Raw genomic sequence first — 13,893 nt, 5'->3', positions numbered from 1 at the left:
GCTCTTGATATATGTTCAGAAGGAGGAGCTGATGTTCTTTTTAGTTACTTGGAACTCCCATTATGCCTAGATGTAAGACATTTTTATTTTTGTCCTTCTACCAAATACCCTTAATTCTTCCTTTTGGTAGTAAGTTTCTGAAATCAAATATTCACTGGTTTTTTTTAGCTTTTTTGAATTGCTGTCTAGCTAGACTGAATAGAATGTAATTTTGTAGACTGACAGGTGCTATCAAACTCAGTTGTAGTTCAATCCAGAGAACTGATGTTCTAGAGCTTTGTAGTATTTTGTGACAAGCTGAATAGTCTTTTGTATTCTGTATTGATACCCAAAATAGATTGAAATTATCTAATCTAACTGGCTGTCATAATTAGGGAAAACTGAAAAGATGCCTTTCTCAGAGGTAGAGTGTTTCCTGGAAATTTGTTTATGTTGATACAGTTTCTTAGCACAAAATCCTTTATATGGAGACCTAGATCTGAAAACCAGATGGGCACTGCAGCAGGGGTGGTTTCAGTGGCAGTGCCACAGGAAGCCCAGGAACCACAAGTGGTTGGTGTGGGAGCTTCCCATCAGAGCAGAAAGCTGTGGAGGGCAGCACTGTGTGACCTCCTGCGCTTGTGTTCAGTTTGGGGTTTTCATTCTCTCCCTGGCATTCAGCAGGATGGAGCAAATGAGTTTAGGGAAGCCTCATCAGGAATGTGACAGTGTTGACTTCGGTTTCCTGGCCACCCTCAGGGCATCTGGAGCTTTTGGAGCCAGTGGCCTCAGCTAATAATCTCTTTATTTCAAGGTGGCTCAGATTTTTCGCCAGTGTTGTGGAAATTGTCTCTGAGGAAAGCTGCCCAAAGGGCAGTACTGGTGTGTATAGACAGGTCTTTCTTGCTTTGTCCATGCTTCTGTCAAAGATTTGCTTAACCTGTGAAAACAGAAGGAGGTGAGACCACTGTGAAGATGGGTCCCATCCCCAATCCCATTCACCCTGAACACAAGCTGAAAATTTTGGTCTGATGTTTTCTTGCCATCTATACTTGAGGCTTCAGAAGATTGACTCTCAAAGGGGCCCCCTCTGTTTACCATGTTCCTCTTCCAGCCTGAGCGTTGGATCTGTAGATTCCTTGGCATTTTATAGGGGAGAGCAAAATAATCTTTATTTCTGTAGTATTTGGACTATACTTGTCCCATTTGCATGGTGGGTGCATCTGGTGTTTGTACTTAGGCAGTGTTTATATTGGGCAGAGGGAGGAAGCACCTCTTCAGTAACTGCTAGGGCTTGAAAGTGTTAGTCCTTCAGTTAGTGAAATTATTTTGGAAGTCAGTGTCCTGGTTGGCTAAATACTGGCATTATGATCTAATTTTTTTTCCTCAAAGGTACTTTAAATGAATATTTCTGTTTCTTCCTTAAAATTGCTTTGAGTCTAAGAGTGACTAGGATGCAGGAATACTCACTCCAGTCTGCAGTGCTCAGACATAGGCTCAAATCAGTCACACTCTGTGTTTGCAGCATTGTCTTTCCATGTACTTGTCTGCCCAAGTAAAATTTGAATACTTGAGTGTTGTAGGTTCCATGTTTTACCATTTTTAACCTTTGTCTGCAGAAGTTACCTCAGCAGAAGTATGGAAGCAACTTGTCATAATCTCAGGGTTCATAATATTGGAAAATATTTGGGGAATGATTTTTTTCTGTTTTAAAAAGGAGATCTTATGCTCAATATCTACTATAAAAAATGCACAAGAGAAACCTAAAAAAGTAGCTAGGTTTTTTAAACCCTTGCTGCTGTTAAACGAGTAACTTGCTGCTGCATTCTGCACAGCATCTCTGATCACAACTGTGTTGGTTTCCTGTAGACAAAGTACTCTGTCAGTACTTTGTCTGGAGTAATGCCCTGGTCCTTGCAAACTCTCTCTTGTTTCGAGTCCAGGATACCTGAAACATGCATCAAATCACCAAACTTCATCTGCTGTTACCAAAATCAGTGGTCTCCATTTTTGTTTTATTCTTACATTGGCGTGAAAAATAACTTTTGTGAGAATATAAATGGTAGTATTTATATTGCAGGCTCTCTGGGGGAAAGAAGGTTGTCTGCTGCATGTTTAGAGGACCTCTAAAAATAACCCATACAATTGTCTGTAGAAGATGTGATATTTTCTAATTTTGGTGTGGTTTTGTAATTTTCAAATGAAGATGGCTGTTGGACTGCTTCTGAAGTATGCTGTTACTGTGCATAATCACTTATACTGGTGTAAGCTTGTAATATTCTAAGACATTTTGGCTTTTAATACTATGTTATCTTTTGTAAAAATAATAAAAATGTAGGTGTGAAGTATTTTTCTTTCCCATTTGATAGCTGTTAAATAACATAACTGCTTTTTTTTGCCTGCTAGAAATTTGGTAAAGACTTGATAATAAACTGAATCTATGATGAAGCAGCTAACTTTCTCATTTCATTTTGACTTCTCTAGAGAAGTTGGAGGTTGCACCACCATCTCCAGGACAACTGAGACATGGTAAAAGAAGAATGTTTGTTGAATGTGGTTCAGTATTGGTGCAGTCTCTCTTTGAATTGGCTTCATCTTTGTTCCACAAGTGCTGGTCTGTCCTCATCCCTGTTGTATGGAGTAAGAGAAAACCAAAGCAAGCACCAACACTCACCCTGCTGCCTTTGTTTCATAACACCTCGGCTGGAGAATGAGCAACACTTACTGAAAGTAGGACAGAAAGCCCAAATGAGAGCACACTGTTCAAAGCCAGCAGCAAACATTGTTTTTCTAAGCCAAGCAGTGTTGGTGCTGCAGTGCCTTGTGCAGGTTTTGTGTTTTAAAAGGACTGAAAAGTGGTATAAAATTGCAAAGAAATTGGAAACAGATTGTGCATTTATGATTCATGATTCAAATTCTGATTTAGTTTCCAAATTAGTGTATTTTTGTGTTTTTGTCCTCTTCAGTGAGCAAATTTATTTAGGCAAACATTTTCCTTTTCTGATTATCTACGTTTTTTTCCTAATTTGTTCCCCCCCCCCCCCCTTTGTGTCTGGGGTTCTGTTTACTCCATGAATTCCAAAATTTTGTGCATTTCAACAAGAATTTGAGGTCCCAGTTTAGCTCCAGTACACACATTTTGAAAATACTGGGCATATCTGTGTGCTTGTTTTGTTATTTATGTTTTGGTGGGTTTGTCCTATGATAATTTAAAAATAATTGGAATGTTTCATAGGTTTTGTGCTGTAGTCTATTACCTGTGCAGTTTAGAAAATAGGTGTATTCTCACAAAAAGTTACAGATGACCATTCACAAAATAGTTACAGATGACCATTCAGTACCTAAGCATGAAAGATCTTGAATGTGGCTTTGGTTTTTTTGTGTGGTCATGGAATTCATACTGTCTGCAGAAAGGAAACCCAAAAGGTACTGGATATCAGTTTCTTTTCACATGACTCTGAGGTTCATGCACTCTTCTTTCATCCCTCTTCCTAGGTTTGCATCTCTTTTAAGTTTATAAAATGTAGGAATTATAGTCCAACATGAAGTGAAAAAAAACCCCAAACTCCAACCAAATCCAAACTCTGCTGCATTTTAAATGTTAAAAAAATGCAATTTTCAGCTGTATTGTTGTTGTGTAGTCTGTTTTCATGCTGTATTTAGTCTTATGAAGTGAGCACCTTGAAACTGAGCTGGAGGCAATGCTGTGCAAATTCAGTCCCACCCCCATCAAAAGCTTACAAACTAAAACCTGAGAGAGAAAATTAACCAAGACAAAAAGGAATGAAACAGTAGCACTGTGCTCATTCTGAGAAATTACGCAGACCAGCATGTTCCAAGCTTCTGCAACAGAAAATATTTTCAGAAAGGATTTAATTGGTTTTAAAAGTAAAAAAGAAGATAATGCGTGAAACAAAAGGTGGTGTTTGGTTTATTAAGCAATGTATTAAAAAGCAGCTACAAGTCTAACTTGCAATGAGGATAGCGCACAAACAAAGTCAAGATACAATTCACAATTGAAATTGTGAGATAATTAAGAGTATATGACACCCTAGTGAAACTCACCTTAGCATCTGCAGATTTGGCTGAAGGAGTTTTGACAAGAATTGAAATACAAAATGTTAGGAATGTGTGAAGAAGATGGAGCTCTTGCACAGACATAGTGAGGGACTTGCAGAAAGAGGGCCTTTATTTCAAGTCTGGTGAGACAGTTTGGTGATTTTCAGTGATACTGCAACATCGCTGTAAGGTCTGTAAATAATACCAGAGTTCGTGTAGTTTTAAGTATTTCTCTTATGCACTAGTAGGTATAAGTGGTTTCCACCTGAAATTGTAAAAGTACTTGCAAAGCAGATTTTTAAGCTGGTTCTTCACAAGCCATTAGTAACATTTCTGTGTAGCAAAGGGTTTTACCACACCTGCCAGCAACAAAAAGGTGACCAGGAGGAAAGGAATTTTGTGTACTCTGCCTTTGTTTCTCTTAAAACCAGTATTAGACATTTCAGTTGTTCCTGTGCACTAGTGAACTTACAAAAATTAACTTTTTTCTTTGTTACTTCTTTTAGTGTTCTTCCACAATGCATTACCTTTTGTAGGGTTTGGATTTTTGGATAACGCAATAATGATTGCTGCGGTAAGTTCACTGTTTAATTCCTTGAACAAGTCTGTAAGATGCATATTTTTCAAGAGAACAGAATAGAATGGCCTGTGAGGTCTAGTCTTGAAAGTCCCTCTGCTCAGGACCATCTCAGGGTCTCTAGTCCAACCTCCTGCTCAAAGCAGATCCAGCTGTAAGATGAGACCAAGTTGCTCATAGTTTTATCCTGAAGAACTTGAGAAATCCAAGGGCAGCCTGTCTGAGCAACCTGTTCCAATGCTCAGCTGTCCTCAGCTGTCCTGGATGGAAAATGATTTGCTCTATCCAACTGGAACGTGTCTTGTTTTAGTTCATGCACTTTGTCTCTCATCTTTTGACCATGTACTGGTGTTTCATAATGTAGACCATGTGGTTTTGTTTCTTCAGCTGAAAACATAAGGAGCTGTGATACTGTGTTTTATTTGTTTGCTTGGTATTTGTAGAAGTTTTTGTTCAGAGCTCTACATTCAGCTAAGAATTGCAGTGGGGAAGATGCTATGCAGGGATAGGGGTTGCAGGTTTGTCCCCCAGCTGCCTGAGAGAGTACATATGAAATATTAAAAGACTTTCAGAAGTAGACCCTTGCCTTAGGGGGAATATATGCCAGGAAGAAAAGAACTCTGTGATCTAATAGAAGAAATGTCCATTTATCCTTTCACTTTTAATGTAGACAAGCAATAAACAAAACTTTTGTCAGTTGTATCAATATAATTTATTTTAACTCCAAATCCCTCAAATAATGAGAAAACTGTTTATTTTTCAGGGAACCCAGATAGAATTGTCAATTGGAGTTGTCTTAGGAATTTCAACTATGGCAGGCAAGTATTAAAATTGCAGCACATTGAGACTAATATGGCACATTCCTATATTTTAAGCTGAAAGTAGCACACAGGGCTGGAAATGGCTCTTCCTCAGTCTTGCAGCTGCATTTCCTAATAAAGAAACAACCTCGGGTGAAGCTAGGATGTTAGAAATGATCAAATCGGTAGCCAAATTTATAAAAAAATTTAACAAAGATTTATGAGATCGATAACAAAAAAACCCCAGAATTTCAAAAGACCACCACAGCCAAGACAGCGTCAGCCCCGGGTGCAGGCGCTGGGTGAACCAGATCCTGGGTGAACCGAGATCCAACTGACAAAGTGCCAGCGTTTCCCCGTGGTTCACCCCGTGGTTCACCCCGAGTGCTTCCAGCAGCCAGCTTATATACAGTTTATTCTGCCTGAGGCAGGGATGACCGAACTTTCTTTGTGCCTCTTCACATGTAGAACTGGGGCCATACATGTGCAGGAATAGACAAAGGTAGGTCCAGGGGTCCAGACAGACGGATGTCTGAGCACCTTGGCAGAGTCTGTATTTGTATGTAGCAGAGTGACCGTAGGTTCTTGATTACACCGGTTCTTGAGAACGGTAGATGCAATCTTCCCAGGTGCAGGTCCCTGAGTGATTCAGACATTCCACCGAAACTATCAATCATGGCCCAGGAAGGTTTCTTTCATATGTTAACAGACTTGATATTATCTTAACGTTGTCCGGGAACTAATTGAATAAAAATGAGACTCTGCTCCCAGCCAGGGTGATCACGGACATACCTTAGATTCTACAATATTTTATACACATATATAGCATGAATTATCTCTACCATATACTACGTAGGACATATTCCATTTGTAGAAAAGGAATTTCAGTTCAAATAGCTTTTGAAGTGCTTGTTGTTGATTTCAGCCTAATAATTCAAATCCTGGGTCAGTTGGGAAAGTGTATTTGCATTTCTGTGATGGAACTGCTCTAAATTCCCCAGGGCCCAGTGTCAATGTATGTGGATATATGTGTTTGTACGTTGCTGTTGGCTTGCAGTACTAAGGGGAGATCAGTGTTGGTGTCTTTGTACTGCACTTCCTGGTGGCTCCTCTGCCTTGGTGAGATACCACAGGAAGGCCAAGCAGCCACCCTGCCCCTGCCCTGGGCCAAGACTGATAAGCTCTGCTCAGCAGCTCTGGTGCCTCTGCAGTGGCAGAGGGTGCTCATGGATCCACCAGCTGCAGGTGTAGCATTGCTCAAAAGCACGAGGAGGGAGAGCTGAGCTGAAAATGTTACAGCAGGGCAAGTTCAAGATTTGGAAATTTGCAGGCCTTGGTTCAATGTGAGACAGTCACAGGGAAGCTTATCTTAGTAAGGTCTGCTGTGAAATCTGTATTTTGTGTGTAACTTTGTTCACTTGTGTTACATTATTTCTTCTTGAATTGACACAGTTCATGGATATAATGACATGGTATCAAAGCTGCATACCTGAGTGGCAACTCCTTCTATTTACACTGCTCCTGTGCCTCTTCAGGCACTGGAAGGCTTTTCTTGGTGTGCAGCATTAGCTGCATGGAGCTGACAATCATGCACAGCTGTTCTTAACTCTAATCTCAAAAGTTATGTTGATTTCCAAGTGTTAGTGCTGTCTTTTTTGTATTTGTCAAGTTTTCTCCATGTAAATTGAGAAAAATAGTTGCACCTCTTACTAATTCTAATCTGCTGCTGTTATTAAATTGTAATAAGGTCAGAATAAAAACCACTAAAATATAAGGAACTTAGGTCTAGTCTTTAATTCTGTATAAAATGAGAGTACGCGAAGGTCACTGGAGGGTGGGAGCTGGGTTTGTTTGTAGGGTTGGAGGGTTGGTTTTGTTTGTAGCTAAAATAATACCTTTTTCTCTTCCTCCCTCCAGCTGCAGCTTTGGGAAACCTTGTTTCAGATTTAGCTGGACTGGGGTATGTATGAACTTGTGTTAAGAATATTAAGTGCATTCATTGAGATGCAAAGTGGAAAAATATTTCTTTTTGTCACGTAATATAGTTCTGCCTAATATACTTTCTCAGGTTGTTATCCCCAAATCTGAAGAGATTTCCTTCTCCTCAGCTGAAACAATATCTCTGCAATGTCTTCAGGTCTAGGCAAACCTATTTCTGATAAAAACAGATCCAGTTTATTTAGTTTTTACAGGAAGTTCCTGCATAACTGCTGAAACTAAAGCTGTTTGTTATGCCTGTTTTTCCCACTTTCCCTGTTTTGTTTTCTGCAAATTACAAGGCTTGCCACTAACTAGTCTGTGGGTGACCTTTCCTCCAGTAAAGGTTACTTAAAAAGCTCTGTAAAAATGTATTAACATTCACACCAGTTGTGTTGTACTGCATAAGGTTTTTTAGAAATACTGTGTCTTCAATCAGTGAGATAATTAAATTACATTGCAAAATGTGACCTTTAGAAGTCTGAACTCTGTCCCATAATTTTCTCTCAATCACTTTATTGGTATGCTGAAGGAAAAGCTCTTGTCTTTAAGTTCAAGTATTTCAAAACCCTCACTAAAAGATACTGTGAGATTCAAAATCAATTGTTCTTGTTTTCTTGTTCTTCAGTCTTGCAGGTTATGTGGAAGCTTTGGCTTCCCGGCTGGGTCTGTCAATCCCTGACCTGACACCCAAACAAGCTGACATGTGGCAGACCCGGCTCAGTGCACATTTGGTGAGTATCCTGTGGGCAGTGCCGCTGGTGTGGAGCTTTTTGTGTTTAAACCAGCTGATGAATGCTTTTTGTCACTTTTTCCATTTATTCCTTAATGGCCACCAACTTTGTGCATGTTCCCCAGAGGGTTTAGTCTTAAGCCCATATCAGGGAGAATCAAGAGATGGGAATTTTTTGAGCTTGAGTGGTTTTTTTGTATGCAGCAAGCCCAAGTGACAAGTGACATGGATAGACTCTGCAATGACTTTGTGTACACTGTGCAGATACCTGGGCTGAGCTCTGGCTGTGGTGATAAGATAATTTACTTGGAAGTTATGACCACTTAGTAGTTTACTCCTCTACATTCTTTGTCAAGTGCTTGCTATTCATATACCTGTGCTGGTTTGTACTAATTTCTAATGATCTATAATTAGCTTGGATATGAAATCAGCTTTTCTCTGGCCAAACTTTCAGCACTTGAGTAGTATGCACTGCCTGTGTTTACAGTTACAGGACACTCACCTTGCAGATGCCTTTCAGAGTGATTACTTACTTAACATTTAAATATTTGAAGTGGTACCACTTCAGCAGTGAGCAATGATTAAAGAAACAGATTATCAGAAACTGAGTAAAGAAACAGATTCTTTGTCAGAATGAGCCTTCGTTGGGAAAAATACTTTTGCAGATTTAAGGGAGAAGAAATAGCACTTACTGAGGAAAAGTTATGGTAGAAAAAGTCAGTGATAGATCAAAGCACGGAGCAGTGAAGAGTTGGCATGCTGTCAGGGGGCTGCCCCATAGTCTAAGAGTCTTCTCAGTAAAAGCTGAGCCTGTGGCAAAACCTGTCATTGCACTCAGTTTGTTTATATTCTTTTTCTGTGAAAAAACTTCAGTGTTCTTTTGCCTGTATGGTAGCATTTTGTCTTTTTTATCTGCTGTCTCAAGTTTTTCAACACTATCCACCTACTGCTATTGATGTGGTTTGGAGAGTGCTTGTCTTACTTTATTTCCTCTCCTCTTGACTTACACATTCAAGTCAACTGAAATGTTTTCCAGTTTTTGTTGGTTTTGCCTTGTGCCTTTGAAAGCCATCATGTTTGCAAGGAGCCACTCCTTCCTTTGATGATTTGTAGTACCAGATACAAGCAGATGCATTTATAATTGCACCTAAAATGTGTGTAGGTGTTGTTTGGTGGCTTGTTGTTTTGGTTATTTTTTTTCCTTTTCTGTCTTCCTGGCCACTCTGCTTATCCTTTGAATGTCCATTTCCTCTCTTACCACTTGTGCAACTCTTCATGATCATTGCCCTCCTCCTTCTTCAGAATTGTCTTTTGTCATAGCAAACACTGTTTCTAACCTTGTCATATCTGTCTCTCTCTCATAGACTGTGTTTCTAGTCTGCATGCTAAGAAAAATGTGATTCCAAGCTGAAAACTAGAACAAGGGTTGTGTGTCCCTGGTTGTGGTGGTACATGGGTAATGAGTAATAACTGATCAGTGAAAAACTTAATTTTTTCCCCTCTTTCTTTAGGGTAAAGCTATTGGAGTGACCATTGGCTGCATTTTAGGAATGTTTCCTTTGTTGTTCTTTGGCGAGGAGGAAGAAAAACTGGAAGAAAAATAATAATCTTTTTACAAGACATATACAAATGTAAACTACTGTACCTCAATTATTCAATTATGCTGTCAATATTTAGGAATTAACAGACAGTAAAAAAAAATGTATAGACTTGGGAACAAAACCTTCAGCATGTCATTTTATGGAAACACTAATTTATTGTGGCCTTGTTGTGTTCAGTACTTCTTTTTATAAGATATCATCTAACTTTTTATTTAATTGTAAATTTTTGAAGTGTTTTCACTTATGGCAAGATGTTTACCACTTTCCCCTTTGAACTTATTCTTTAATGGATTATTATTTCAATAATCCACCATGGATGACAGTATCACTCTTGAGTTGCATATTGGTTGCTTAACAGTTGTAATTGCATGACAGAAATATCACTGGTGTTCATCAGGTCCTTCAATGCAGATTACCAACAAGATCAGGGATGAGTAATTTGAAGTCCCTCACTTTGCAAGGAGACTGGTTGCCCCTCACCAGCCATCATTTTGCATTGCCTTAGATTAGATATTTCAGTGATCTTTGACAGTATAGTTTCATTTTTTCACAATTCTGACTTAAGTGTCTCTGAATTGTCTTCTGATGATCATGTTGATGCTTTGACAAGGTAAGTGTTTCCAGTGTAGGCTCTCTACCAAGTCCATTTTTAAAGTGGTGATTTAACAACCTTCTGTACTTCCATATTCATGCCTCTTTTTTCCCCTTTCTAAACAATGTTTTGTGAATTGAGTTGAAATATCCTTAATTTGTCTTCCTCTGTTTTGAGTGTGGTATTAAAGAATTCAGACCAACTGTTTCAAAACCACAAACAACTTTTTAAATTGTTCTGCTTAATATAAGGTGTGAATAATTGATTGGGTAGATGAGGCCAGGGAACAGTTCAGGGTATGAATGAATGCTGGCATTGCAAGTTTGTTATGAGTGCTTCAGTTGAAATGATAAGTGTACCATCAGTCTGGATTAGAGGACCTGATTTGATGATAATACCTTTGTGTTTAAGATTAAGTCTTTGCTACTTTTTTTTTTTTTCCTGACACAATTAGTTAAAAAACCAAGCAACAAAAATAGGAGAATTGAGGCCTTTTTACTTTTTTTTTTTTTACTTTTATTTTTGTAGTCTTACTTGGCGTATTATAGACCTGTGCAGTATCATGTAACTGTGCTTTTATATGGTTATGAATAGAATTATGACAACTATTGAATATTTATAATATTTCAGGATCTTACTTGCCAGTAGCATAATGCTAAACTGCTAATTGTCCCTTAGAGGAGAAGTTTTCTTACTTGTTTGAATACCACTTGGAAAAGCCACTAAAAAGTGGCACAGCCAGGGCACTTTGAAAGTTTTGTTGTTGAAATTGCTAGCACTTCTGAAACCTAGAAAGAAAAGTTAAAAAAGAAATCAAGTCCCCTGATGATTTTTATTTGCTGTAGGAAAAGTCTTATTGTTATGTGCGTGTTTTACAAAACTCATTGCTAAGCTCATTGTTATAAATCTGACTTCCCTGTTCTGATTTCTAGAAGCCCTTTAACAGCAATACTGAAACTGACTTTAATCAAGGTGGCACTTGGATCTGTTTCTTAAAAAGCAGATGTTGAAAGCTTGGAGTGAGTAGTCCTAATAGTATGTGCTGTACTTTGCACATTAAACCAGGAAAATCTGGACCAAGCTGTAAAACTGAATGAAAGCTCAGCCAAGCAGCAAGCACAAATGCAGAGGAGTTTCAGCTTGTGCTTCAAAGGTGGAAGCTTTATTAAAATAAAATTAAATTAAAATCCAAATAACAACAACCCCCACAACACTAACACAAAAAAAACACCAAAAAAACCCCAACCCACAAAAACAACCCAGAAAGGCAATTATGCACTCTTTCACCAACAGATTGCTGCTGGTTTACAGTATTTCAGTGTTCAGAGGTTTTTTTACTCATCCACACATTTGTCTTCCCTTGAACTTTTAACTTTTCTGCCTCTGCATGCACTTTTGTTTCTATACAAAGCTGTATGTATTTTTCACATTTTTCTTAAACTGAAGTACAAGTCAGAGCAATTTTGCATAGCTTCTTTTCTTGCTGTTTTTACAATTACTTCAACACTGTTTCCCATTACAATACTGGCAGCTTGATTGAAATCTTCCAGCAGTGGCCAAATCTCTGTTCTTTGGCATTGTACCATTGCAACACCGTTTTCATCACTCTGTTACAGCTCCTGAGAACAATTGGAAGGTTGTGCCAGCTGTCACAGTATTTGTTTCATAATGGCAATAGGAACGACTGTGTACTATTGTTATATAGCTTGTGCATGTAAATTGAGTACCTTTTGTTGCTGTATGTCAAACTATTGTACTGCAACCAGTGCTTTTATTGAGAATCAATGAACTAAAGTATCTTGAAAGAAGTTAATCATGTGTCGTCTTGTTAAACTGTTTAGTTGACCACAAAAATGTGGAGGGCAAGTGACACATGGTGAGAAATATTGGGTATTTCAGTCTGATACCATGATGATGAAGGTGACTTCTGGGGTTTCAGTATTTGATAAAGGTGAGGAATAACTTGTGATGTGAGAGTATTAGTGGTGCTGTTGGAGGCTCAGAGAAGGTGTTTGTTGGGGCCAAGCTGCCCCCCTGAGAACCAGGTAGTTCAGGATCCACACTTGTGTGCGCATGGCATTGTGGAAGAGATCTGTGCCCTGTCTCTCCACAAGGAGAATGGGTTTTTCTGGGGTACATGGATGAAAGTAATCCCTGATGCTCTGATGACACTTACTAAAAACCTGACTGAGAAGACACAGTCCCTTTTACTTTCTGGTATCTTCTCCCTCCTTGATAAAAGGAAAAACAAAACACTGCAGGCTTGTTAAGTGACTTCAGTATTGCTCTTTTTTTTCTATTCAATCCATTTTTCCTGTGTTAACAGGAATTTCTTTTGCCTTCATCTGCCTGGCTGGCAGACCCGAAATTGTATTTGAAATACTGTCTTCTATTGTAATTTAAATTATAAATGTATTTTTGACTGTATGTTATCTCTAGGAACAAAAAATGTGCATCTGATAATAGGGTTACCCAAATCTTCTTGCCAGTATTTTCTCATGCGTGTACTTTTACATAAATTATTTGAATTCAGACAGCATATTTTGTATTGTCTTTAATTAAATTGTTGAACTTTCTGTAAACTTTTTACTACAGCAAAGCTGTTCTGTGTTTCTTTATTAGACCAGATGCTGGAGGGGAAATATTAATAATATCCTGTGGGTATTCAGCCTCAGTTATACAAAATGGGAATTTATTATATTTAAGTTATAAGCAAGTGGTCCTTTGTCACTGTCATAGGAAATACCACCATGGAGTGGTACTTCTGTCTCTTCATGCTCAGAAGAGAGCAATTTAAATAATTAAAATATTTGCATGGTAAACTGGTGGTGTTTGTGATTAATATTAATCAGAAGTTCACTTGCACTTGAACTGTTGGAATTAATTGAGGGTTCTTTTTGGTAAACTAAACCTTTTTGAACTTTCCTGGACTTTGGAGCTCTTCAGTTTTGTTTTTTTTTACTTGTTGGTCAGTCCTTTTGTGGATGTCTGTGCAAGAAGAAGCGCTGTGAGTAGAACATCTGTACTGTAAGGATGGTCTCATTTAATTTTGAGAACCGGTACAGGCTGGCTGTTGTTTGACTCCATTGTGATTGTGTTGTGTAGTTGAACTTCATTCATGCTGTTCATAGAGCCTGTCACACTTCTACCTGACATTTCCCTCTTCTTGGTCTGATGTTTTACATGGTCTAATGACAAGCTAACAGAGCAGCAGTATAAAAACTGAAGGTCTTAATAAACTATGGAGGAATTATCACCCTGCTCTGAGAGTCTTATGCCTCTGGAATTTTTCAATCTAAAATATTAAGAAAATAGCTAGATCTCATAACACAAATTCAAGCTCCCATTTTAAAGTTTGTATTAGGTGTTTGTTAAGGTTTTTCCCTTGCCTCAGTATTGAGGACCCTTGGCATCCAAAGTGTTGCTTCAAAATAGCATTGGGGCAGGGCAGGGCCTGTGGGCTGAGGGTTTGGGCAAACTTGAGATTCTGAAGCCAGGCAAGATAAATGCAGAAGGGATTTTTTTATTTTGTGTTGGAAGACAGCTGTGTGCATTAGAGTGCTGATGTAGTACTT

General features: G+C 38.6%; 1 protein-coding gene across 2 annotated transcripts in view; it reads left to right on the top strand.

The window, feature by feature from the left end:
- TMEM65 (transmembrane protein 65) overlaps positions 1–13,140 on the top strand; it is a 31,872-nt gene extending 18,732 nt beyond the window's left edge. For both annotated transcript variants that reach the window (XM_054635412.2, XM_054635418.2), the window contains 6 exons: positions 2,464–2,508; positions 4,545–4,612; positions 5,379–5,433; positions 7,333–7,375; positions 8,021–8,126; positions 9,637–13,140. In XM_054635412.2, the coding sequence (XP_054491387.1) occupies positions 2,464–2,508; positions 4,545–4,612; positions 5,379–5,433; positions 7,333–7,375; positions 8,021–8,126; positions 9,637–9,729 (410 nt within the window). In that variant the 3' untranslated portion in view covers positions 9,730–13,140. The remainder of the gene's footprint in view (positions 1–2,463; positions 2,509–4,544; positions 4,613–5,378; positions 5,434–7,332; positions 7,376–8,020; positions 8,127–9,636) is intronic.
- The last annotated feature ends 753 nt before the right edge of the window (positions 13,141–13,893 follow it).

This window comes from Agelaius phoeniceus, chromosome 1 (assembly GCF_051311805.1).
Source record: "Agelaius phoeniceus isolate bAgePho1 chromosome 1, bAgePho1.hap1, whole genome shotgun sequence".
In the NCBI taxonomy this organism is placed as follows: Eukaryota; Metazoa; Chordata; class Aves; order Passeriformes; family Icteridae; genus Agelaius; species Agelaius phoeniceus.
The sequence above is the reverse complement of the archived record's forward strand: the minus strand, read 5'-3'. Positions and strand labels throughout refer to the sequence as shown.